The sequence below is a fragment of the Thunnus maccoyii genome, chromosome 14, assembly GCF_910596095.1.
Source record: "Thunnus maccoyii chromosome 14, fThuMac1.1, whole genome shotgun sequence".
Lineage (NCBI taxonomy): Eukaryota > Metazoa > Chordata > Actinopteri > Scombriformes > Scombridae > Thunnus > Thunnus maccoyii.
Window position 1 is genome coordinate 27,449,578 of NC_056546.1, and position 27,030 is coordinate 27,476,607.

Sequence of the window (27,030 nt, forward strand, 5' to 3'; positions counted from 1 at the left end):
ATTTCTTACGCAGCTGTGTGGGAGAAGAGCTCAATATCTTGTAAAAAAAATAAATAAATTTAAAAAAAATTCCTGCATGCCGCTCTTGCGTTTGAGACATTTATTACATCTTGAAATATTATGAGTATGAGAATTCATTGAAGAATGTCTGTACGGAGTGAAAAGTTAGTTTGATGTTCTGATTCTATAAATGGAAGAGATTCTCAAATCGTATTGTGATTTTCAAATGTCTCTAAGAGACTCCCAGCACACTGCTACCTTTTTTTCTAACAAGCTTTGTGCCATTAAACATCAGTTCAGCCAAGTTAAAGGTGCAATATGTAAGAATCAGAAATTCCTTCTCATTAGTGACACCAGTGGCTGTTAAGTGAACTGCAGTCAGCATCCAAAACCACAGTACCACAGTATATTTCTCATGCTTTAAAGTAATGTTAGCTTACCTGTCCAATAAAGAAAGCCAGCTTGGGGATGGACATTAGCTGACTCCATTTAGCTAATATTAGCTAGTGTTGCACCCTGTTGGCACTGTAGGGTGATGGGAAAGAGGCAAGGCACTCAAGAGCATGCATAAACATCACATCATTTGGATTTTCTGGCAAAACCATCCCGAGTCCTTCCTATAGAGATCAGTCCACAGGCTGTTACAGGCATCTGAGAAAGTCAGTGGAGGTCTCATTTTATTATTTCTTCACATTTTGTTGAGAGTTTTAGTTAATTTTTGAATGTTTTCAACTAAAATTCTTACATAATTCTTACATACTGCACCATTAAGGCTACTTTATTCATTTATTTGATTACAGATCGGGCCAGATCCAGAATTGATTTACAGACAATTATGGATAATGGGTCAGCTGCAGTACTGAGCTTTGTACACGCCAGATGGAAATTGGTTGGCAAAGCTGGATCCATGCAGTCATCAACCTAATTTAAATTTTTTTTAGAAAGTTGGTGTGGTCTTGATTCTAAATCAAACACTTGCACCTTGATCAAAATCTCTGAAAAAGCATCACGTAGACTTTTGGGAGCAATGTTTTCAAGACTGTAAAAGCACTCTGCCAGGCTAGAAAGCAGCTAGTGACTCATTCTGAAATGGTGAATGAATAAACACAGTCAACGACAACCAGGCCCATCCACGCTCTGAGTAGCCTCATTTGCACTGATTACAACTCTAAACCCCCGACCCTCGCCTCCTCTTTAAACAAAACTATTCCATCAATATATTTCTGGAAATGTTTCACATTTCTGTTTGAGGTTAGGGGAAGGAAAAAGGGGGCGAGGATGCTAACGAAGCATGGTCAAAGTGCGAGCTGGGAGAGACTTTTCATCTTGGTGGGAGATGTAAAGTAATGAAGTTGACACCAGTGTCCACCCCATTAGGCTGGGCCTGCATGGACCATTACAGGCAGGGTGAGAGGACAGCCCAGAGCCAGAGGACCCCGCGGAATACACACACACACACAAACACACACATATATATAAAAAGAAAGAGATTTACACACATGCAGGGAATGAAAATGCACACTGTAGAGTATGTCCACACTTGGCATTCTTTCCTAAGGGGTTTGTCTATACTTACACACAAATAAATGCCGTGTGTGTGTTTCTCTCTGAATAGAAAACAGAGATAGTTACACAGTACATCCTAGCATATTCTTTTCCATAATGTGTGCGTACATGTATAATCCCTGAGTGTGTCCTGTATCTGTGCATACAGTATGTACAGCTTTCCTGAGCGATTGTGTGTAGCAGCAGGAATGTCAATGCGTGTGTGTGTGTTGGAACGATACGGTGGCAGCCTCCGTTCTCTCCCGCTCAGCCTGTCAGGGAAATATAATTTGCGCCTTCAGTGCTTTTCACCTGGCTCATATGCAGCATGCAAATTTATTTCTCTAATAATCCGAGTGCGCAACAGCCCTCCTCCAGGATTAATGACAGCATTCCCAGGGCCTCGCCTCCACCCTGGACCGCTGGAATATTACCACCATGCACCCCCCACAACACTCACACACACACACACACACATACGCTCTGACATGGAAAAATTTTGTTAGTTCTACACAGAAAAACGCCAGGGTATTTGTCCTGCTAGACAATATAATGGGCTGGTGCATCATCAGATTGCAATGTCATTTCAAAAAACCTTGAATACAAATAATGGGGAGAAGAGGGGGAAACAGGGAGGGAGGGGAGGCACGGAGGATAGATGGTGCGTTTTCTAATCCGGTGGGCTAGTTATCCTTCATTTCAGGTAGAGTGGTGTCGCGGTGACACACACACACACGCATGCACAGAAGAAAAACACACCGCTCCGTTATTCAAATGAAGTGTGCCGCATTGTGCAGAGCTTGCTGCTTTCCCGGGACACATCCCTTTTCTTCCCCTCTTCCACCGTTAATTAATCTTAGAGATCTTTTTTAGCATCCCTCCCTCTCCCTCAGCCCTCCCCAGCCCCAGCTCTCTGGCTTTTTCTAAGCAAACAGTATGAAATATGGATACTGGAGAAGTATTAATTATAACCCCATGTGTGGGTGTAGATCTGTGTGCGTCTGCGTGTGTTAGGAAGAGGGAGAAAGAGAGGCGAGAGAGAGAGAGAGAGGAGGAAACAATGTGCCAGCGCCACCACCCACCGCCTGGATCTGTCACAAGAGGCTGGGAAGAGAAAGAGGAAGAAAAAGAGAGAGGAGGGAGAGATGTACGGAGGTAGTGTGAAAGAGGAAGGCGAGGAAGAGTGTGTGTGTGTGTCCTTCTATTAGTGTGTTTAAGTGGTACCCCCAGCCTGTGTAGCCCTTCACCTGCGAACAGAGGGCGCCTCCATCACAGGTGAGGCCATACAAAGCCTTTGTTGAGCCTGTCAGCCGCTGCCATCCAGCACAGAGCGGGTTAACTTCAGCGGTGGCTCTGCACCCTGACAGGCCGCGACTGCTGGTCACTTATCTTTTTAATTAGCTTTTCACTCCTCCTCAGCTTCCCTGCCCTCCCTTTCCTCTCTGCTTTCCCTCTTTCTACCCCTGTCACTAATTCTGAGCGGACTTCCATGAAAATTTTTGCTTATGCACAACCATCTTCTTTACATTGTAATGAAACTTGCCATCATACATATATGGAATCTGATAAAAGTACATATTACAATATATTCAAGTTAAGGGCTTCCTATAAAACACTATATCATATCTGCAGCTAATAGATAATTAAATTGCATCACAAAAACAGTACTCTCTACAGGTGCACGTGCAAGCTCATACTACTATACAATTAGCTGCCTCATGCTCTCAATCTTCATTTATTTATTTGCTTATTTTCCTTTTTTCGCCTTTATTCCCAATTTCCAATGTCCACTCATCCCTTCTTGTGACTGCTAACTTCCACTCTTGATCCAGGAAAGGTGGAGAAATACATTTTATTTATAGAGCACTTTCAAGATATTCAGAGACTCTACACAACAAGTTTAAAAGATCGAGTCAATACTCTCTACAAGCTCCTCTGCAAGCATTTTTTTGTACATCTATCATTTGTACCTTCAAAAGTACAATTAATGACACAAACAACACCCTATCTTCATTTATTTATTTGTTTATTTTCCAGTTTTCTACTTATTTCTTGTTGCTGCTGACTCCCACTACTGGTCTGCTACATACCTGTTCAAAACCCTGACCTCCACATGTCCACCTCTCTACATAACCTGAACATTGGCACAGATGGTAATTTAATTTTGAAATCATTTTAAAAGGAGCTCTGGGACCTGTTCTATTAAAAAAATAATGTTACTACCAGTAACCACAGGTAATGCCAAAACATCCAGGAGTGAAGTCTTAAGGATTGCAACATGAAAGGTCCTATGAAATGGTATCATCACTTTAATGTGATTGAAACAGCGCAGGGACAGATCAGTTTTAATTGTAAACCAATCGGCTGTTAAATATTGAGAGAAAGGCTGTTTGATTTGATAAGACAGATAGAAAGTTTGGATTTTTTTAAAAATCATTTGTCAGTGAAGATTTTGTTGTTTGGACTGCATGAAGATGCACTCTTCTCCATGTTTTCTTGGATGTTCAAGTGTCCATTGAATTGGATCTTTAAAGGCAGACAACAACGACTGGCTGATTTCCTGTTCTGCTGCTCAGTACATCAGTAAATCGTTATATCAGTAAGTCTGCTCCTAGCTGTAATGTCTCCCTGCTCTGTTTTCTGTTTGCTTTGGATCATCTTAATTTGAATACTTATTCTGTCTGCCTTCTGCATTTTCAATCACTCTTTTAAGTCCATTACACATATAAACAATGTGTCACTGCCAGAAATTACACACTGTTGTAACAAATCAAATGTGTTTTTTTTTTTTTTTGCAAATACTGTGATTCATATGAAAAATACAGTCCCTTGGCTCTATATGTTCTGGAATTGTTTACATTCATGGCCTTTAAAGTTGCAAGGCCATGTATACATACATGCTGGCCTTTACTCTTCTTTTATAATGCAGAATTGATCGAAGCTACTCTCATTGTACTCCTCCCTCTTTGTATTCACCGTGTGTGTGTGTGTGTGTTTGTGTGTTTCTGTGTGTGTGTTTGTGTATGTGTGCGTGCATGGCTTTGTGTGTGTGGCTTTATGCTTACAAACAGACACACTTCCCACTGAAGGTAGTGAATGAAGATGGGTGTGTGCTGGTCTGACCCGTGTGCACTGGTGAAGACCAAGAGCAACAAGACACAAGGTCCCTGGGGTCGAAGGTCACAGGTACAATGAAACCCCCTTTCCATGGCAGGTCAAGTTCTTTCACACCTCTACCAGAAGACAGATTAAAATGATGGTGTATGAACACTCAGGACAAAAGTAAAATAAGTCTTCATTTCTAAATAGTCATAAGAAAAGAGACAAATTGATGGAATTTTAAATAAAATAATGTTTTTCTATGGCCAAGATGATGTCAAGATCAAAGAAGGACCTCTAAGTGAGCCTTATGGTCATTTAAAATGGCATTTTAGGATTTAGGATCATTCACTACTCATCCAACCATGTAAAGATTTTAAACACTGTTAAACTATTTACCCAGTTTATTTCATTTCTAGTGTAGCATCCTTCACGTTCAAAATCAAACAAAGACAAAGGAGCATCTGTTTGGTGTTTTTAAGATGTTTCACCTCATTGTTGCTAATATGCAGTGAAAATATCTCGGACAGGTGAGACCACATGAAGATGAAATTAATGAAGTATATTATTTAGTATCAGAGTACACATAGCGTCTCTACAGTAATTGTGCTGAAAGTTGTGTTTCACCCTATGTAGTGAAAGAGTCTGTGAGGCTGTACTTGGGCAAAGCTGGTAGTGCGTTGAGCTAAATGCTAAATATTGGCACCAAGGCCCTGTTCACACCTGGCATTAAGATGTGTCTCAGTACAGGTGTGAATGCACCCAAGACGCATTGAGGACGCATTGAGATCCTATCGCTCAGACCACATTCGGAGGTGGTCTGGGCCGCATATGGCCACATTCTTTAAGCAGTGTGTACGTGATCGCCTACTCAACTGACATCCTCTACATAAGCGGAAGTACGTACCCGTTTGCACACCAACGGTGTCATATTAAAGTGCAAAATAGGGTTGCACCGCCAATGGCTGACAGTCATCGACCACTGAGCGCTCTACCATTAAAAGCCCCCACCCCGCTGGCAGTGACATAGTCACAGACAATTATCACCCGACACTGTATTTCTAATCAGCTCTAAGTAGCATTTTAGTGTTTTAATTCATTGTTTTGTTTTTACAGCCTGCACTTGCTAACTCTTTCAGTTTATTCTCACAGATCACACCTCTAAAAACTCACTGTACCTTACTTATCCAGCAGCAAATAAGAGACATAAGAATTTAGCGATTAGCTGGTGAACGTAGCAGAGCACTCTCAGGAGTTGGTGGAGACCCAAACAGAGCTAAAAGGAGAGTGAATATTGGTGAACATAAAAAACGACTCAGAATGAATGATGCTCTGAATGTTTGTCTGTATCTGCTGGATGTGCAACCGTTTGGTATCAGCCTATACTATAGTGTATGTCAATGATGTGTTTACAGCTTGTTGCACTGCCCCCAAGTGGGCAAAGAAATAGCTAATTCAGATTAGCTTCATCAGCAGTTCAATGCCTTTATTTCAACACGCACACACTAGGACCTGCTTGATTATATAGTCATTTTTAGCTCCATTCTCAAGAGTTTTCTCTGTCCAGAACTCATATGTACATTCACCAGGAATTTGCACCAGCAATATAGTAACAATAACATACAATAACAGTATAGTACACTAAAAGAGGATTTAACAGAGGCTATCCCTGCACGTGAAGCCAAAGCTGTCTCTGAACCCCCTTCCCAGCTCTCCAACCTCTGCAATCAAACCCCCAACTCCTGTTTACCTGGCTGCAGCAGTCAGAAAAACAAAAGGTTAAGGGTTACCATGGAGGTCAGACTCTACTGTTTCTCTTCCATAATGTGTATTTATTATGTCTGTATTCGGTTGGGGAGTTAAAATGGAAGTTGTTTGGAATTCCTCACGGATCAGCAGAGGTTCACAAAAACCGGACCATCCCACGGTCATCAGCATTCCTGAGAAGAGGGCAACTCACCAGTGACCAATTAGATAAGAGATTTAAGCGGGGCAAGAAGGTGAATAAAGGAGTGTGATTGGCTGGGGAGACCCCGTGTGGCAGGGGTTTTGTTGCTGCGAGACCCTGTGTGAGGACACAACGATGGCATTAAGAGGAAGTTGTGTCATGATGCTGAACCTCCTGAAGCACACACACACAGCATCAGGAACTAATAACACACTGAGCATCTAATTCTGAAGTCAGCGAATACTTTCCTGCAGCAAAATGTTGGAAAAATTACACTTTAGTCAGACCAGAAAACATCATTACTCCCTTGTCCAAACAGTGAGAAATGGTCAAATCAAGCTTTTTAATGATTGTGTATTTTGTCAAGTACTACCCATACTGATGTTGTGCATATGGTACGAACCACGAGGGCCAGAAATACACTGAAATGAAAGCTACAATCTCACTGATTTCACCTATTAAATCCATTTCAGTCACATAATGATTAAACGTGCTTTTAATATTTCATGGCCAGTGAGTTTTAGCTCCATTTGGGTTTGTACATTATTGTTCCACCATCTTATCAAAGCGCTTTGATATCTGGTTATAAAAAGCCATGATGTCACCTGTCAGTGTCCATCTAAGCCACAGATGAAGACGTGACAGCCTTTAGGGGACCAGAATACTATTAACGCTGCATTTCATCCCAAATGGGCTTTTATTAAAATGAACGCCTAATTAAATTCCAAGATGAGGGGGCAGCGAACAATGCCAGACAGTGGCTACTTTGATTTTTTTTTTCCTCTTGTTTTAAAGTAATTATGCGGGCCTGACATGAGTGAGCACACTGCCGGAGACCCCTCTAATGAGTTAAGCAAGAAAAATCGCCACAGTCGCCTTCCCTGGCAGCAGCTAATTGCCTGGCCACATCGGGCCACCACTAACACTGTCATTTAAAATGTGCTTTTCTTCTCTTTTTTTTGCTGTTTATTTTATAATTTGGTTAATTAAAATGTCTGTAAAGGTAGACTGTAAATAGTAAAGGAGTCAGTGCACTGTGCCTGCTAGATCATGCTCCTGTTTGGAGAAGTGGCGAGAGGTGCAGATGAAGGTCAACAAACTTTTACTTTAAAAGCATGAACTATGCTCTCGAGAGTTTTTAACATGCAGTATTATGCTAATGATCATGTTTTAAAGCAGTTGAAGGTATAAAAGCAGCTGCTTACAACATAAGAGGCATCAGGAGAGGCCAGCAAAAGTGTCTCCTAATGCATCATCAGTGAGCCACTGAATACATGAATGAATCTATGAAAGTAACCCTAAAAACAAAGTGAGTAATGATAAAGAATTAGACGAGAGATGAGTGAAATTAAATGTCAATGTTTCTTGAAAAAAAAAATGGAATCTTCCATGTAACATGAACCGATAAAAATGTAGTATCTTTACAGGAAAAAAGGAAACAAGAATCGTAATGAATTGTAGTAATCCAAAAATACCAGTTATGATTCAGTTATGACATTTTAGCTTGCCTCCGGGCAGTAATGTCTAAATCTATATTAATCAGATGAAGAAAAAAAAACTATTATAATCACACCAAAAATGTCACAGCAACCCTGTCAGTCATCCCATCTCTCACGCATGCACGCACACACATATACACACACACTCACACACAAAAAGGTAACATGTGACTTCGCTGTTGCATCTACAAATACATCTACATCTACAATGCCACCGCTAACATTTGCGAATGTTTCTGGACCTCCAAACAAGGGAATCAGTGAGACAGCACATAATTATTCATATGTTTCACTTAACCTTTAACATGCAGTCCCATACAGTGCCCCAGCCAGCGTCTGCATATTGGTACCAGATTATTACGAGAATGGCTAGGCATTTGTCCTTGTTTACGTGCCCTGTTGAAGCATCCTTGACCGTGCTTGCCTACACTCCAGATGAATAGCATTCCCTGGCCCCCGGAGGCTCCCAACTTCTCCTGAGACCTTTAAGTGTTTGTTGACAGACTAACAGACTTTGGCTTGTTTAGCTTTCTCCACTCTCTAAAACCCAAAAGGTCACCCGCAATTCCTCCGCCAGCCGTACCCCCCTCAAAAGAAGAAGAAGAAAAAAAAACAAGACCTCAGGAAAATGCCCTTACGAGCGGACCTCGAGAGCTCTCAGGGAAACAAATAGAATCCCTGCTGCCACGGTTACCAAGTTTACCAACATGTCTCTATGGCTACAAATTACAAAATAGCTAGAAATGCGCCCCCCTCAGCTAGAGAGGCAAACAAAGAGGAAGAGGAACTGAACTTGGTATCCCTTGCTGAGTAGATTACCCAACACTGGCATAAAGAAACATTTCACTGGATATTTCTTTGGCTAAAAAATAAAGAGCCTAAAGACTTAGATAACACGCTCCATATGGCATATTTGGGAGGTCACTGTCAGTATCGCAACATGGGGTAAAGCAGTACAATGGAATTATCCTGCATAACATGCATAATTCCTCTCGTTACAGCAAACGAGCAGTGTGCACCCCGTTATTTGGGGTCTCTATTGTTGCCGTGGCGCTGCTCATTATTATGGGGTGTCTGGTTCAGGCCATCAGAGAGGCTCTCGCCACTGAGGTCTCCGTGGAAATCGGCAAGCCCATCTCACTGCTTAGCAACCAAGCCCTGGGGCCTGTTTTGCACAGCTTAATTCAGATGAGAGTGCCACGCACAGGATTGGCTAAGCTCGACCCACACCCACCTCCCCCACCCCCCCCCCACCCCTCCCATTCTCTCTCTCTGACACACACACAGTCACTATCTCGCCCTCCTTCGCCGCAGCCTTACCTAGTATATCTCTTCCGCTCCCTTGCTATCTGTCTCTATCTACATTGTTCCCCTGCTCGCCTCAAGCCCACGCTCTTAATAAAGGTGATTCTACAGAGTACCGAAATTGGCTCTGTAAGCTTTGTGGCCAGCTTTGGTGCCATAAGTAACCCCGAGATGGTTGGTTGTGTGGCACCACGGCAGTGTTGCCAGGTATACAATACTTGATCAATATTAGATCTGCCATAAATGATACATTTGCATCCCTGAGATCTCACGCATCAGCCACTGTCACCACTCACTGTCACCTCACACAGTCTGACTCTTTTTCAGAACCTTCGGTTATGGAAGATATAGGTATTGGTACAACAGTGATTTATCTGTAGTATTGGACTTCTATCAAGTTGGGGGTTCACAAGAGAAAGATAAAAAAATAGTAAATAATAAAAATAAAACAGCAGAGGCCAAGATGTCCCAACTTTTAGTCCCTTGTATTGGTCCAAAAAGCAAAAGCAGCAAATGTCCTCCACTTCCCATAATGCAATGTGAAACCATCTTTATAACACCCACTTGCCTAGTGATGTACATCTTCCAAACTGTACAATTCTGTCATAAAGTTGTAGTCGCCAATCCCTGATGACATCATCAGGGTTATTTTCTCTGGTTATATTTCAAAGTGTGAGTATCACTCACAGTGGGGCACATTGGGACACGTCATTCCATTCTATTTAGCTGCTTCAGTTTCAGGGTCCTGGAATAGAGGTTTTCACAGCAGGTATTTTTACTTGTCATAGCAGGAGACGAACAGGTGGAACTGGTAACCTTAACATGGTTCAGTTCCATTCAAGTGTCCAAGGAAGCCATACTGGTGAACCATCATGTACTATTATACTAGGCTCATGAATTTGAAGTAAAAGGGATTAAGCCATCATCAGTGATATTAATTGCACTTTTCCTGCAAAGAAATGTCTGCCACGAAAGAGTATACTGATTTTAATGTGTAAAATCTGTAGAGTAAGTCAAATCATTTGTTTGGTAGGTTAATGGTTTATGGTAAAATAATGTAACCTGTGTCCTATGACCTGTATAATGAAAGCTGACCTGCTAAGCGGAGCCCATTGCAGTCAACTTGGTGAACCCATGAATGTATCGTGAACAGTGTTACAGAGTCATATACGTTGCAAACTCAGTTGCTGTTGTGCCAAAGTCTGGATTTTAATGTACGACAGTTCGCCCTGAAATATGGTAATTATGAAATGTTTGTACAATTTTTAACCAACAACACTTTGCAATGCTGCACTAAAGTACCATAGTAACATGCATGTGACGTCCATTGGACATTTTCTATAAAGAATCATAAAAGAATATTTAACTGTTCCAAACCAGCAGAATTCAAATGATTGAAATGTAATTCTGAATTGCTGATTTCCTATGTTCATCACTTTTCAAGATTTTCTCGATCGTGCTCAGAGAAGCATTCACTGCTGTGCTCTTTTTTCCCTGCACATGCTCAAGCTCACCTGTCAATCAAAGAGTGTAGGTGCTATGGTAGCATCTGTTTGCTTAAATATTCTGTTAATGAAGTTTGAGTTTCGGTAGGTGGCGTTCTTTTCTTTTGTCTGCTCAGTCATGAGGGTTATGATTGTTTCAAAGCAGAAATTTAAAGCAGGATTTTTTCCCAGAAGACCTACTAGACAACAACAAACAGCAAACCTAACTATACTGTATGTTAAATTACTGTTGTCTTGTGTAAGTACAGAGGATATCAAAATAATTTATTCATATGTCAAACATAAAATGATTCGATATGAAACCAATAGCATAAGTAAAAACCTTTGAAGGCCCTTCCGATTTCTGTGAATTTCACTCACTTTCTTCTTTTGCCTCCTTTCAGCTCTCTCACCTTCACTCTCTTTTTTTTTTTTGCTCCTGCCCTCTTCTCTCCACCTGTTTTCCTCTCTCTCTCACTCGCTCTTCCTCCACCTCACTTCGTTAAGTGGGTGAGAGTGGGACGAGTGAGGAATCGACAATGGCGGCTGTGACTCAGGCAACCAGCTGCTGCAGTGTTGTGACGGTAATGAGGACAGGGTCAGTGTATATAGACAGACTGAAAGACAGAGGCACACACAGGAGGACAGAAAAGGGGAGAGAGAGGGAGAGAGAGAGAGAGAGATAGCAAAACAGATGCGTAGATGAGGTAAAGCCAGGTTCATGTGGGGAGGGAAAAAGAGAGTGAGACGGAGAGAGTGTGAGAAAGGGAGAGAAGTGGAGAGATAGAAGTCGACAGAAGCCAGCTGGTAGGAGGACTCTACAGCAGTGATAGCTTCACAGGAAAAGTACTGAGCTAAGCAACTTTTTTCTCTACACTGTGGCTCAAGTGAGAGGATGTGGAACAGTACAAGTTGGTGGTCCAGGTGAGGACACCCGAAATAGATGTGGAATACAGTAAAATCTAATGTGTGTTAATGCTTTTAACAGGCTGCCTCATATTAACTCTATCAGTCCACCAGAATGCTAGCATTCCGCCCACAGTTCAACTCTTTGAACCCCTGGTTGTTTGTATTATGTTTATACTGTATGTAATATATCAAGGGTCAGCAGTTAGATTCAACCATGGGCCAGTTTTTTCAGGATATTTCATCGGGGGGCCATTGACTGGCGTAGTGGAAAGGCAGGCCTGTATGTTTTGTTTATTTCTATTAATTGATTTAAGAGTGAAATTGATTTATAACATTGAGGGCTGATGTCATTTCTGGCATCAGTAAGTGAAGGCAAATAGAGTTACAGATTATTTTAATAGTCATTTGCCTAAAAATGACTCATGCACAAATATATGTTCTGTGTTGCACTTTGAGGCTAGAGACATACTTTATTGGTTATCCACGCACAATTAACAGTGGCCTGCTTCATCGCTGCTTGATTGAAAGAACTGTTGCTGTTGAATAAAATGGCATCAATACACTATTTCTATTAGACTGCCATCTATATGTGTTTATGAAGAACAAATCTGTTATGTTGAAATAGGCTTAAGTTGTGGGAATTAAAGTGTTAGAATTCACATATTAAAATGTCATTTCTGGTAGATTTATTCGATTTCAATATTCAAATAAAAGGGTAGATTTAATGCCTCACTTCATGTGGAGACAGTGTTAGATGTAACAAGGTTGTATTCGTTGGAATTTACAAGAGGCTTGTATTTATTTTTTTCTCTACAGTAGATTTGTGAAAAATTATGTAAAAGTTTTATGAAAGTCAAAACAAACTTTTATCAGGCAAATGTATTTTCTGAACTGCTATTTGCCTATCAACAGTCATATATTGATACTTTCAGAATTCATCATTTGACATGTCAGTGGTACTATACATGCACTAGGACAGTTTTAATGAAAGAAAAAGGTATCACACAACTTGACATTAAAATATCTTTACATAAATGGATAGTGGAAAGTCTATATTAACATTTGGTGAATGTGCACCATTAAAAGCTACGCTGCATTAACTGCTGGAAGTTCCTATTTGCACTGTAACCATGATAGTTGCAAGGTGTTTCAAGCTACATGAATGCATCAAGTTTGGTAGTGAAGGAAAAGTGTTAACTGGTATTGTAAATAATTTGGCCATAATGGTTTAGTCATTCCTGTTGTTAGTATTGACCTTTGATGCCAATAAAGTCAGATAGGTCACTGTCATTATTTGACTTGAGTAAAAGAGTAAAATGAAAAGTAAAATCGAACAAAAAGTAGCAGTTGGTGATGATGCTGTTGTTAGCCCATAGTTGCTGTGTTTGTCGCTCTAAAATAACATCATAACATCTAATTTCCTCCTTCGCTGCCATCATAATTACTACAGCCAGTAGAGGGCTTCTGTCACTTGAATGTAATGTTGTATTGGGGCACTTGCATAAACAACCGATCCAGTCATTTTTCTTTGGAGAACAGTTTCATTTTCCTACATGAAGGTAAATTCTACATTTATAAAAAATCACCCTAAATTTTAAATGCAACTATTCACGTCAAATGTTTCTTCATCAAATAGCTCTGGTTATTCTGAAAAGTGTGCAGCACTAGGGTATAGGGTATTTTATTCAGGTTTTAGAATACACTCTCCAAGGATATATGAATCTCTGACATTTACCTAAATTAAGACATATAAGGTAATGTGGCAATAAACACATTTCCAAACACTGACAGTAGGTTAAACCTGATATAGCTCTTTTAATGTTACATTTGTATTTCTAGATGTTCTAAGTGCATCGAATCTATCTTTATGTCAGTGTTAATGTTTTAGCTGAACACTATAGATGAGAGTTTCATAGAACATCTTCAGAAATTTCTGACAATGGATAACAATATCTTCAATTCAGTTTATTGTAAAAGCAAACAAATCTCTCAGTGGTGAGCTGATCTGACTGTCTATTGTTCTAGCTAATTAAAGAACAAAGTAGCTTTTCAGAATGCATTGCATTGCCACAGTGTATCTAACAGCAGTTCATTGTAGAAAGAAATATCAGCTCACACTGTTTTGCAGTTTAGTACGTCTGACTGGTTTATTGGGGAAAAAAAGTTGCATTTAACACAGTGTGTTACGCAGAGAAAAGGAGTGAAATGGAATGAGACAGTGGCGACACGGACTCCCACTATAGACACAGCGTTTAACATCTTCACCCATGGCAGCTCAATTACCTGAGTGTAATTGCAATAACTCCAATACCTCTGCAGTCATGCTTGACAGTTTCCAGACCAGGTCCTGTAATTGCAGGTTGATATATGCAACTGGAAATCAAAGGGGGCTAGCACGTTAGCGAGAGAACAGCTAGGCGATGACTTCCACAGCGGAGCGGTGAATCGCTAATGCAATAAAAGGCCGGAGTTATTAGCAGAGTTGGGAATGGCAAATTGGTGTGAATGCCAAATCGTCAGGGTTAGTATTGAATAAGATGGAAAGTTAAAAAGGGGAGTGGGAGGAGGGAAGGGATGAGACAATGGATGGTGTTCAGCTGTGTCAGAGCTGACTGGGTCTCATTGTAATGGGGCTTAAATACTGTCAGCAATTACAGCACAGATCTACTTTACTCTTTTAAAACTCTGTATAGTCAGTAGCAAAGTAAAGTCATTTACCATGAAGGTAAGGTTTTTATTCCTAGAAGATTTAGGATAGCTTCAAGCAGAGTAGCAATAGTTGTACTTACCACAGACCTTCTCGCGTGGTGACCAGGTCAAGAATGAATTTGAGTCTTAACTTTTAAGCCAGCATGGACCAAAAGTCCTTAAAGTCCTCAGAAAAAAATGGAAATTTGAACATATACATTGCCTTGTGAGATTGTTTTGTCACCTGGTGTAGTCTTTAGTCCATATAAAAAGTTGCTCTTGGCCTCTAGTTACATGTTTGCCTGCCGTTGGCTGAGTCAAAGAACTGAATATAAGGGGATAGTACAGGTTGAGTCCCCTGAATATGAGTCTCCATCTGCTTCCTTACTGAACCATGGCTGGTTCCAACTTTAGCACCAAGTCGTTTTTGACTTGGTTTTACTAATTTGAAAAAAAAATAAAAAATCCACCTACTACAGTCTTTTCAAAGCTTTTGAGCAGCATGTCATGGTCTTCATCAACGGATGGAGTTTGCTAAGTTCTCACAGAGATTGTCGTCATTGTACATAATAACAGGGAGTTGTGTGTAAGTCTGTGGGGGGGGGGTGTCATATGTTCAAGGATAATTTTTGGCATCAAATGTGAGTGGCTGATGAATGATTGAAAGAAGGTTAGCAAGTACACCTTGAGTAAAGGGTATTTTTTTCACACCAAACTAGTTTTAAAAACCTTATTTTAGTTTTCGTTGTCCTCAAATGGTGAATATTTCTAAATAAAGTTGTGTTCATTCAAATTACCTCCAACTTAGAGACAACTGAGGGCCAGTCAGTCTTATTCCACTAAAGGACTACAGGTCTCAATAAATATAATAAACATAAACAGACAATAAAATTAAGTGGACATGTGCAGTATGCACTGTAATGGGAACTTGGAGGAGACAGGGTACATACACAAAGCACATACAGCAGTAGGTTTTGAATTAGGGGTTATAGGTAGGGGTCAGTTGGGGCTTGACTGAAAATTTTTGCTCCTGGGCCCCCTAACAGGTTTTTTCATTAATGTGAGCACCGCTCCTAAACCCTTCTGCCACTGTTTTCTTTTGCCTGCCAGACATTACAGCACATTCAGAGAAAACTTTACATCAAAAGATTTCACCATGCACACCATAGCTTTATGTTTCACCAAGTCATAAAGCTGTATTGGACTTATCTGAGATATATCTTAGTCTTATAGTGTTTTCTTGGTTTAAGCCACAATTGGATTGTGTAGACTGCACGATCCTATAATATCAACACAACCATTAGGTCTTGGTTTCTACCCAGTCTGTCGTTATTGTCTTAGATCATTTGCAGTAACAGCTGTCTTTATAATTTAGTTTTTCATTGCTTTGGCACTTTTGGGCCACTCGTGGTCAAGTTTGCTTTGGGACCAACGTTTGTGTGGAAAAAAAGCAGAATAAACACTGCTTTTGATTGATTGACGGCTGCGGAGTCATGTGTGACCAGCCTGTATAAAAATCAGTAAAAGTTCCATCAAAAAGACCACACTTTGTGCTACCGCTCCACTTTAATGTGGTCTTAAGGAAACCCGAGACGATGTGCGGTTGAGCCCGGCGAGCTAAAGGGCTTTGTGTGATTCCAGCATTCCTCCATATGTTTCGGGACGGTCCAAAACCACAGGCCCTGACACAAGCGGCAGTTCCAGAGCCAACTGCCAAGATCCACTGTGAGGAATATTCCTGTTCTTTATCCAAGAGCGCTCCATTAGGATTTATAGCGGGGGAACATAAAGTACTCCGAGAGAATCCCTGTCCAGAAAAGGCCCAAACAGACAGACTTATGAGAGCAGTGGTCCACCAAGAAAAGCACTTGACCTGACCAAAACTTTCAGAAACTTTGGTTACCAACGGTGTTTTTTATCAAAACAGTCAGGCACAAAAACTAAGTTATGAAAATGTCAAACATTTTAGAAAATTATGTCAGTGTATCAAGTTCTGCGGACTCCTTCAGAAAACAATCCTTTTGATATAATCACACCGTTTTAGTCATATTTGGATAAGGCAGTTGAACACAGGCCTTACCACAACACAGACAGCAAGCACACCACACTGAGAAAAAAACACCACAAAGCACTGTCCATTAAATAACTGAACGAAGACAACAGCCCTGCAGAAATCATCACAGTTGTGACCTAATTGTAACAACCATTATTGTAGCCAACCACAATACAGAAAGCATGAGTAGCATGAAGGATCACGGACACTGTAATCACACGAGAGCGACGGGAATACAATTGCAGCTTGGCCTCAAAGTGGCAGTATCTTAAATTCCTACTTACTGAGGCCCCCCTCACAGCAATTACACTTCCTTAAACAGACTGTTAGGAGAGGGAGGGAGGGGGAGAGGACGAGGAAGAGTGGTGGCGTGCTAGGAATAACTGTTGGCCGAGGAGCTAATAGGCATGGAATGATGACAGATATCATGGAGTGGACGCCTCGCAATGACTAGGAAGGAATTAATAAGCAGGAATGGGTTAATAGTGCATTAAGAGCCAGCAGGAGAACGGCAGGAGAGAGGAGGGAGAAGCTTCTGAAGTCAGCTGTGAGTAATCAGCCCATGGCGAGCCTTCGACGATTACCATAACAGAGCAATTGGACGTGAAAAATGGATAATAGTATGGACATAGAAGTGTGGCACTGTGTGTGTGTGTAGTGATGGCTGTGGGGGAGGAGTAAAATGCACAAATCCTACTGGTTCTCGAATTGGGAAAAGCAGGAGGTGGTGGTAATTTTTCAAACAAAAGCACACATGTAACCATAGTCTTTGCTAATTTTATGAATTTGACCATAGTCATTACTTTGAAGGGATACTCTGATCTGTTGTGTTTGGTCAGAACATGTATTCTAATCGAGCTGGATGATATGATCTAAAATCTATACCGTGATAGATGATAAACTTCAATAGCTATGTGGATGGACAGATTCGTTTCCTACTGCTGAGTCAGTTAACAACTTCCATAACGGGTGGAAAAAAGGTTTGCCATGGTACAAAAAAAAAAAAAAAAAAAAGATTGCCATGACATTTCTCAAGACAATCATACTCTCAAGAGGATGAACATTTTTTTATGTTGGGCACATGAACTCCCCTTTAGCCAGGGCCATAGCCAGGCTTTTAGTAATAGTATGGCCACAAGTCCCTCAAATCAAAAAATAAAAATAAAAAAGAGGCAGATTGCATGAAATCTGTTGAGTACATTCATAGACCGAAGTACATATTTTCATCTTTTGATCCTTTAACCTTTCCTCCAGCAGAATGTTCAAGACAAACTTTTTGTTGCCCCATTAAAGGGTACCCTGTGGAGTCTCTGACCCTAGTGTTAGTAGTGCTATGGAGCAGTTTTTTTCTATGAGTGGGTCTGCATTTTGTTTGTCTGTTGGTTTGCACTCATGCACACAGGTGCCGTGATACACATTCCTGCCAATGGTTTCACACTTTTCCCCCAATTACAGCTGGTGATGTGCGCCAAGACATGCACCAATGTGCCAACAAAGGCAGGGAAGAGTGCAAGCTACTAAACATGGAGGTTAACAATGCAGGATTTAAGAAAAATCAGCCTTTGCAGATGTTTCTGAGGAAGGAAATGGATTTGATATTTTGCTAGATGTCAAAGATACACACAGAGTTGGTGAGTAAATTGAATGTAAACATAAATTTTGTATGCTTACAAGAAAGCTTGACAGTGCATCTTTTAAGGCCTGGTAACACCAACATTTAGAATGACTACATTTTGCAGTGAAATCAGTTAATTTCAACTGAACTGCTGCTATCAGCATATTTACTGATGCAAACAAAGTAAATCCATAAAAATATTTTGTCAAGTTCAACTTTGATGAACTTTGACATGTGAATGTGTCATTTACCAATAGCAAACCAATTATTGTCCAGTTACTGACAGTTAGTAAGCTAGGCAGCTAGGTGAGCTATTATGACTGACTAGTGCTAGCATGTTGGCTAGCTAGCGTGTTAGCCACAGTAGTTTGCCAGCCAGCGCTGCATGTGATCAGTCACCAAGTTGAATTTCGCTGTGCCACTGTCTAGTGTGACCAAAACTGGCAGTATGGTGTTTTTTTTACATGTTCATATATGATGGTTGTAATTAATATAGCAGCCTCTAGGGCTCGCTTGCTGTGTTTGTTCTTTAACTTAAACTGCTTTAATTTCATTAGATTACTGTAGGATGGAAACTGGGACATTCCAGTTATGGTCTTTTTAACCACAAGGCCACCCTGCTACCATTTCCCAAGCAACTTTTGAGACTCATGAATTTTGACAAGGCCACTAGTGTTTCTTCTCTCTCTCTCTGAGCACTTCCCTATCTGGCATGTTTCCAGTGTCCAGTGTATATGGAACTGGAAGACATTTCACAGCTATGGAGCAAGGAAAATACAGAAAAGTAGGGATATGATATAGCTGAAAATCGATATGCCCTTGGCTTTACACCATTTACTTCCAGTGTGTGTCAGAGAAGCGTGAGACGTTTCATTTTGTGCGCTGATTCCCTTGGTCGGGCCATTATCCCCTCGATCAGCCCATATTCCTCCTCTAATCAAATGGACATTCTTCCCTGGGAAGAGAGAATATCCAGTCACTTGGATGTGCAGTCATTATGTGATAGCTCAATCATAATGTTAATTTTATGGGGGTATTATTGTACAGGCAGATGACTGTAACTGAACACGACTAGAAAAAGGACCTCCAGCTGTACATGCAGCTAGAAGCTATGCCACCTTCATTCATGTGGTTTGACTGTATTTTTTTTCTGTGTGAAATTGTGTGTGCACAATGCACTGTATGTATGTAATAAGAGACATCTGTGGCCTTGCTCAATGTAATGTAACAGATAAAATAGGAAGAACGTGTCTCCAATGCTGTTCTGTAAATCCTCACCTGATTTAATAATGGCAGGACAGTCACAAAATGCAGATGTTGCGCATACAAACAAGAAAATTAAATTACACCACCACTGTCTCTGTACTGTCTCTGTCTGTACTGCATACAGACAGAGACAGTACAGAGACAGGATCCCTCTATTTTTCAAAATATCAACTGATTTGTCACTTCAAGGCTTTGGGGTGGTGCAGTGAGGAAGGGATCGACAGTGTCAAAGGTGAAACATCAGGAGAAAGCAGCCAGTGTCCTCGGGCCATTCCCCCAACCTTCACAGCTGGATTGTACTATAGGTAGAGGAGGGAGGAGGTGGTAGTTTGAGGCTGTCAAGAAAGTGATTGCATCAGAAAGATGTGATGATGACGGGGACGGCACACATGGTCAATACATTCTGCAGATAACAATAACCAAGGACATCTAAATGTTACCTTCCAGATTCCATACATTTTCATTTCATTTCATTTATTATTATTATACAGGGAAAGATTAAAAGTAACATTAAAGGTGTTAAAATGTGTTACATTTAAACTGGCCTGACTCAGTTAAAACTGGTTTACAGCAGGTTTGTGTTCTGCAGCACATTAAAGACAGAAACACATTACAATATAAAAACAGAAACAAAACAACAAAAAAACATAAACAGCTACACAGACACTACAGAGGTGAGGACTTAAAGGACCAGTGTGTAGGATTTAGTGGCATCTAGCGGTCAGGTTGCAGATTGCAACAAACTGAATACCCCTCACTGCCCTTCCAAGTGTGTGAAAGAACCTACGGTGGCCATGAAACTTGCGAAAAATGCGAAAGGCCCTCTCTAGAACCAGCATTTGGTTTGTCCGTTCTAGGCTTCTGTAGATACATGGCGGTGCAACATGGCAGCCTTCATGGAAGAGGACCCGCTCTCTATGTAGATATAAAGGGCTCATTCTAAGGTAACGAAAACACGATCCTTATTTTCAGGTGATTATACACTGATTAAAACATACTTATGAATATTATATTCCATTTCTGCCAAGTGTGTTCTGCTAGATGCCACTAAATTCTACACACTGCACCTTTAAGTGGAGTGAGTAAGATGGTGTATGTGAGTTGGATCAGTGGTTGTATGTGTGTCCTTCCATCAGATAGTGTTTATATACCTGTTTGAAGTGTGTAATAGAGGTTATTGATCTAATGTAATATGGGATCTCAATCCAAATTTTAGTGTATGTGTGGAAAAAAATGATCTCTGACCATAGTTGTTTTTGTAAGCTAGTACTGGAATAAGTGCATGTGAAATTGATCTACTAATGCGTTCCTGTCTGCAGACAACATCTGTGGACCCATCGATATTCAGGCAAAAGACACCAGTCAAAAGAGACTCTACCAGTGGATTGATGGTTTATTTTAGACTTTGGAACAGGAGTTGACAAAAAACCACCAATCAAGGTCATTTACTCGTATGTTCAAGAATGAAAGCTCAACTTTTAAACCAACATGAACAAGTCCTAGAAGTGCTCAGAATAATTTAAAGTCTCAGTTTACAGTTCCAGACTGTATGACTGTGTGATATGTTAAAAAAAAATCCATAACAAGCAAGTAAATTGACTTTCAGTGGAGATTATTTTGTCAACTTGTATTTCCAGTGTCTAGAATGAACTGTCAAGACAAATTACGACTTGTTTTCTCATAATTATGATAAAATCTTCTTGTAATTATGAGATCTTCTCAGATCTTCAAAATCATTATGAAATATTATGTAATAATTATGAGATAACATCTCCAATTCATTTTTTTCTTTGATGAATACAATTCACTTCCATACAAAAACATGGCTAAAGGTAAATATAAAGTAATCTTCCTGTGGCCAAATACTCAACTCCATTGAGATGACCTTGTTGTTCTGTATCTGCTGGATTCATAAATGCAATTTTTAGTCATAATAACTTTATAAGTGGATGGTATATCAGTAAGTTTGTATTGTAGTCTTTTAGCCCCCTAGTGGCCAAAAGCACTTCATGCAGCTTTAAGTCTAAAATCACAAATTGTTATGTTGATTGTGGAGTGGTGCGGACTCACTATTTCTATTTTCTTGGACTTTTAAAACCAACTCAAACTGAAGTTAAAACACATGGAAAAAGAAGAACAAAATAAGAATTAATATGACTCTGTTAAATGACTTTTTTCACATGAGTCAGGAATGCATCCCCGATGACTTGACAAATCTGAGTCTTTGTTATTAAAGTTCTTTGGTGGAGAGTTGTTGTTTTTTTTGTTTTTTTTTAAGTTCAAAAATACTGAGTGGACGTCCAAGACTACAGAAATAGAACAGGAATTCTTATTGAATGGTATTCCCCTTTTGGGTGAGATGCCCTCCATCCAGGGAAGTGCACACTGTTTAAGTCTAAAAGATCACAAGTTACCATCTGTGAGTATCCATGACTGCAAATAGCCTGGTAAAGAACAAGCGCAGCTTGGGAAAACAATGCAACGCTAAGAACTCAAAATGAAAGGAGTCAGTCAAAAGTCGCAGTAGTTATACAACCTTCCACCCTGTTGTCTAGTGCCAAACCAAATCTTACAGAACACAAAATGCTGCATTTGCTGCCAACACCCCAAAAACAAACTACAAAGCATTACTTTTAAGTAACAAAGAAGAGGAAAAATACAGTAGCAGAAAGCCATGAAGTGGAACAAAAGATGGTTTGCAGATACACATGCCGACTGCTCATTAGCCGCATTCACCTTACATAAAGGCCTCTTATTTTCAATTATTTCTCTGGATTGGCTTTTTTGAAGCCCGATGAGTCACTGGCTGTTCTGCACTCGGTCTGTCCAGTGTCGCCCACGCCGTCGCATTAAGACCTCGACTCCAAACACCGAGCAGGTGGCGGAGAACATTAGGTGGCCATGGATCACATAGCAGCACAAACAGCACATCGCATTTTTATAAATTACATAAGAATATGGACAAAGCGAACAGAATGTGGGGCAGCAGAGTGTCAGAGTCTCAGCATGCCTGCATCTGTGTGCAATTGCGTGTGTGTGTGTTTGTACCTCTGTGTGCATATTTTAAGGTGTGTGTGTCCGTCACTATGCTTGTAAAAGTCATTTTACAAACCTCTGCCTGTGTGTTTAGTTTGCCTCTGCCTGTGTATGCATTTTTCTGAGTGTACGGGTGTGTTCCTCAGCCGCTGCGTGTGTGTGTTTGGGTGTGTGTATGGGTGTATATCTCTATGGGTAGCTGCTGTGGTTGTACTGTATGTGTGTGCCTGTGTCCCTGCAAGTGTGTGGGCCTGTAAATAGCTGTGGCAGCTGTAAGTCTACTAATGCTATGTGTGGTCCTAGAAGGGCCAGATTACCAGATGGCCAACACATCACTGCCAATACATACAGTGATATTAAACACACACACACATACACACACATACTGGAGGGACTAAACCTCTGAAGGCCTTATTTCAGGCCTGGGCCACGGGTAGAGCATCAGCCTACTGGCAGTGCCCCTCTTCTGGGTAAAAGTCCAGGCCCAGACCGCCTGGCAGCGAGCAGCCGCTGGGCCTAACACATGCCAGCTGAAGAGCGCTGGGAGGCTGACTATGTGTGTGTGTGTGCGTATGTGTGCATGTGCGTGTGTGTGGGGGTACAACATGCTCTGATCAGCGCTTGTGAGAGTTTGGGAGATTTGTACCAAGTTGCAAAGTTGTCTACTCGAAGCATATTGTGGCCGGCTCAAACAAAAGCTTGTTGTTAGCCAAGAAAAAAAAGAAAAAGTTCAAAGTCTGTGTATGTGTGTCCGTGTTTGTGTCTGTGTGTGTTTGTGTCGACAGATGTCGAGTACACGCTGGTCCCTTGTGTAAGAGGCTGCGAGTTTCTGTCTTACCTGAGGCTGCTGTGCAGCTGTCCTGAGCTGATCGCTGTCCCTACCACAGACACTGTGTGAGCTGGGGTGTGTGTGTGTGTGTGTGCATGTTTGTGTGTAGACAAAGCAGTGACTATTCTGCTCCTTTTTGGCTGTAATAGGTAGCTGGGGCCTTCTGGTGGAGATGATGCTTTTCGTTTCCTCAAACCATGTCTGGTATCTTTCTATTGAGAGAAAATTCTTTTGTCTTACTTGCATAGTTTTTTCCTTCATCTGTATCTGTTATGATAACACTGAACTCACTGATGAAACACTCACAGCCTGCACACTGACTCTAAACCACAAATGCATTTAAATAGAACAAGTTGCAATCCCATGTTGGGTCTTCTTGAGGTAATAAAAAAAAAGGATTAACATGCCACATGCCTACAGTATATATGTACACCAATAAGCTGACAGGCTGTGAGGTGACAGGTATGGTTAAACCATCAACCCCCAAGATTCAACCTGCATACATACTTTGAGTACAAAGACAATTGTACAGTTGTAGGCTACATGAACATTAGCACATCAAAGAAAAAAATGTCTGACTCTATATAACAACTCCATCCTCTGATGAAGACCATGAGATGCAGTGGAAAGCAATGGAAATAACTAGTAAATGGACTTAAGAGTTAGGATTATTTAATCAACCTATAAAAAACACATATATGACCCACAAATATTACAGCAGAACATCTCCTCATATATCATCATGTTTTCTGTTATTTCTGACATTTGGGAGAATATCAGCTTTTGCAATCAAATAAAAGATTTAGACTGTACAGAGGACTCTTTAACTCCTTTGGTCATCAGTCCATTAAATCAGTAAATAAATAGTCCAGGGCTAATGTCATGCACTATGTAAGGTTTTAGGTCAACATAAATAGAATCAGTAACATATATAGTATGTATGTGATATGGTCAAGTCTATTCAAAGCTATTAACTATACTCAGATTATCCAAAACACCCCAAATGTTGGTAATAATTCCTCGTTGCACTGGAAAACTGTGTGTGGCACAACCACCAACACACTGGGTCAAAACTGAACCAGGAAGTCTGTGATGGCTGTACAGTTTGGATAACAACTTTACTGTTTGCTCTTACCAATAGGAAATATGACCAAAACTATGAAAATAATAATTGACCTTTAAAGTTATGATACTTAAGATTTTCGTCAGCTTTTAACCATTAAATGTATTTACACTCAATAGATATTTACCACTCTATAAAGAAGTTTGCATTGTCAGTGGTGGAGTCCAACATTCCTACACTTCATTTGAATGGTGTTTGATTCACAGAAAACAATGCATGTTCACAGGTTGCATGCACATACAGTATGTCATGTAATTACATCATTTGGTAGAGAGGAACAGCTGATCCTTGGCATTTTGAAGAGGAAACATATTTACTTTGGTACAAGTTCCAGCTCGCTACAGCGATAGAAAGGAGTCATCTAATCTTCCTCATGGCCGAACATGTTGACTGGAGCTCTGTGGGTCTTAGTGTGCCACAGGTGTCACTAAATAAACCAGAGGTGAAATCTTAAGGATATTTACAATACTTTCTGTTGGTTGGATCAATATATTGACTTTTTTATTTATTCATTTTTTATTTAAAATATGTAATGTATAATTTATGAAACTACAGATCATTTAATAAAATAAAACATGAAAGATTTTGGAATTGGTGTTATTTTAATGTAACAGATATGTTGACTGAACAGTCTGCAAGAACTTACAGAATACATATTAAAAAATCTATAAAAACATAAAAATACAGAGTAGTAGGAAGAGAATAGCACCAGTATCAAAGAGAGAGAAAGGTACAAACAGATACATGGAAGAGAGGGATGGAAATAAAATGAGTCAGACTCACAGATAAAAAAAAAATATATTTAAAAATTAAAAAGAGCCAGGAAATAAAGAAGAAAAAAAATGACATGGTGTAAGGACAGGAGGGGGTCTTCTCTACCTCTACACCCCACACCTCCCCACCAAACGGCACGATAATATTTTTTTTTTTTTAAAAAGGGCTAAAAAGCTACATGCCTTTGGATTTACAGCCCAGCTATCAGTAGCCACAAGCTCCGGTGCGAGACGGCGTGACAGGTGTACGTTTCAGCAACTTAAACAGGGCGGATTAAGCCACTAGTGGCTCCTCTTCATATGCATTCCTTATGGGAGTTAAGGCCATTTGAAATGCAGGGCCAAAGGCAAGATTACCGGCTCATAGGCCCATGGAGAGAGGTGTGCTGCAACTAAAAGCCTGGATTTGAATAATTGTGGCAGGGCTTAGCGCCCGGAATCAGCACAGAACAGAACCAATGGATTATTACACACACACACACACACATGCTCACACACACACACACACACACACACACCAACTTTGGAAGGCTTTGACTTGTCTGACTCAATAACTCACAGTATCACGGTGTGTGTGTGTGTGTGTGTGTGTGTGTGTAATGTGTTGTTGGTAAGGGGTTGGTTTGTGTCATATCTGTCTCCATGCCATAATGCAAACACATGTGACTGATGTTCTGCTGCTCTGCTGTTTATTATCCACATACAGTACAGTGTGTGTGTGTGTGTGTGTGTGTGTGTGTATGTGTGTGTGACAGATCATCCTTGTACAAGCCTGAACTTGTGTTTGCATGTGTGTATTTGTGTGTGAGCGTACATGTGTGTATAAACAAGTGTGTGTTCAGAGCGAACGGCTGTATTTGCTTCTGTATGAGTGTGTGAGTGTGTGTGAATGCCACCACCTAAACACAGCAGAGCCACTGTTCCAGCTCCGTACGTTTTGACACTGGTTGAAGGCTTAGCGGCGCTCGAGGTGCCAGACAGACCGACAGACGAGTGGAGGGGGAGGGAGAGAAGATGAGGAGCTGCAAGAAAGAAAAAAAAAAAGAGGAGTGGAAAGAATGGATAATGAAGAGAAGGATGAGAGGTGGTCCCATATGAGTTTTGGTGGAGGGATAGTAACAGGGAGGGAGACGGAGCGGGGCGCCAGGTATGAAAGGGTGGGTTAGACCTCTGGAGGAGTGAGGGGTGGGGGGGGGGGGCACACTAACACACATATAGCTAGTTCAGCATCTTCTAGAGCTGAAACTATTCATCAATTAATCAATTAGTTAATTGACATAAATTTAATCAGCAAAAATTTTGATAATTGATTAATCTTTGGTTTCAGCTGTTTAAATATGAATATTTGTGTCTTTCTGCTCTATGATAAATAATAATAATAAATTTAGGTTTTGGAAGATAAATTGGTTAGTTGAGAAATAATTGACAAATGGATCAATCAGGAAAATAACCATTTATTGTTGTTCTTTTAAACAAATAACTCATCACTTTTAACTGTCATTGAAAGGTATAAAAACTGGTTTGAGAAGTTATTTTTGGTATATTTTTTCTAAATTCATTTAATCTGAATGTCTGAGTGATTAAAATGAACACAACTTGTGTGGTGATCCATCAGTGACTTTAAGTTAAACACCAAAAAGGTCAAAAAACAGAAGATATTCATTTCCAACCTCAGTGAGTATTTAGAAGACAGGAATTTATCAGAGGTGACTAACAAAATACCTGAAAAGTGCTTTTTCATTTTTAAAATATATTATTACAACATAAATAAATCACTTTGAAACAGCTTTAAAAGCTAACTTTGAACTAAAGCTTAAGAAATATTAAGGCCCTGATTTATTGAAATGATGCAGGTAGC

The 27,030-nt window shown here is 40.4% G+C and overlaps 1 protein-coding gene across 1 annotated transcript in view; it reads right to left on the reverse strand.

Annotated features, from left to right (window-relative positions):
* The window catches only part of LOC121911615, a 336,594-nt gene that overhangs the window by 183,530 nt on the left and 126,034 nt on the right, over positions 1–27,030 (reverse strand). The window contains exon 6 of the mRNA XM_042433259.1: positions 23,286–23,488. Within this exon, the coding sequence (XP_042289193.1) occupies positions 23,286–23,488 (203 nt within the window). The remainder of the gene's footprint in view (positions 1–23,285; positions 23,489–27,030) is intronic.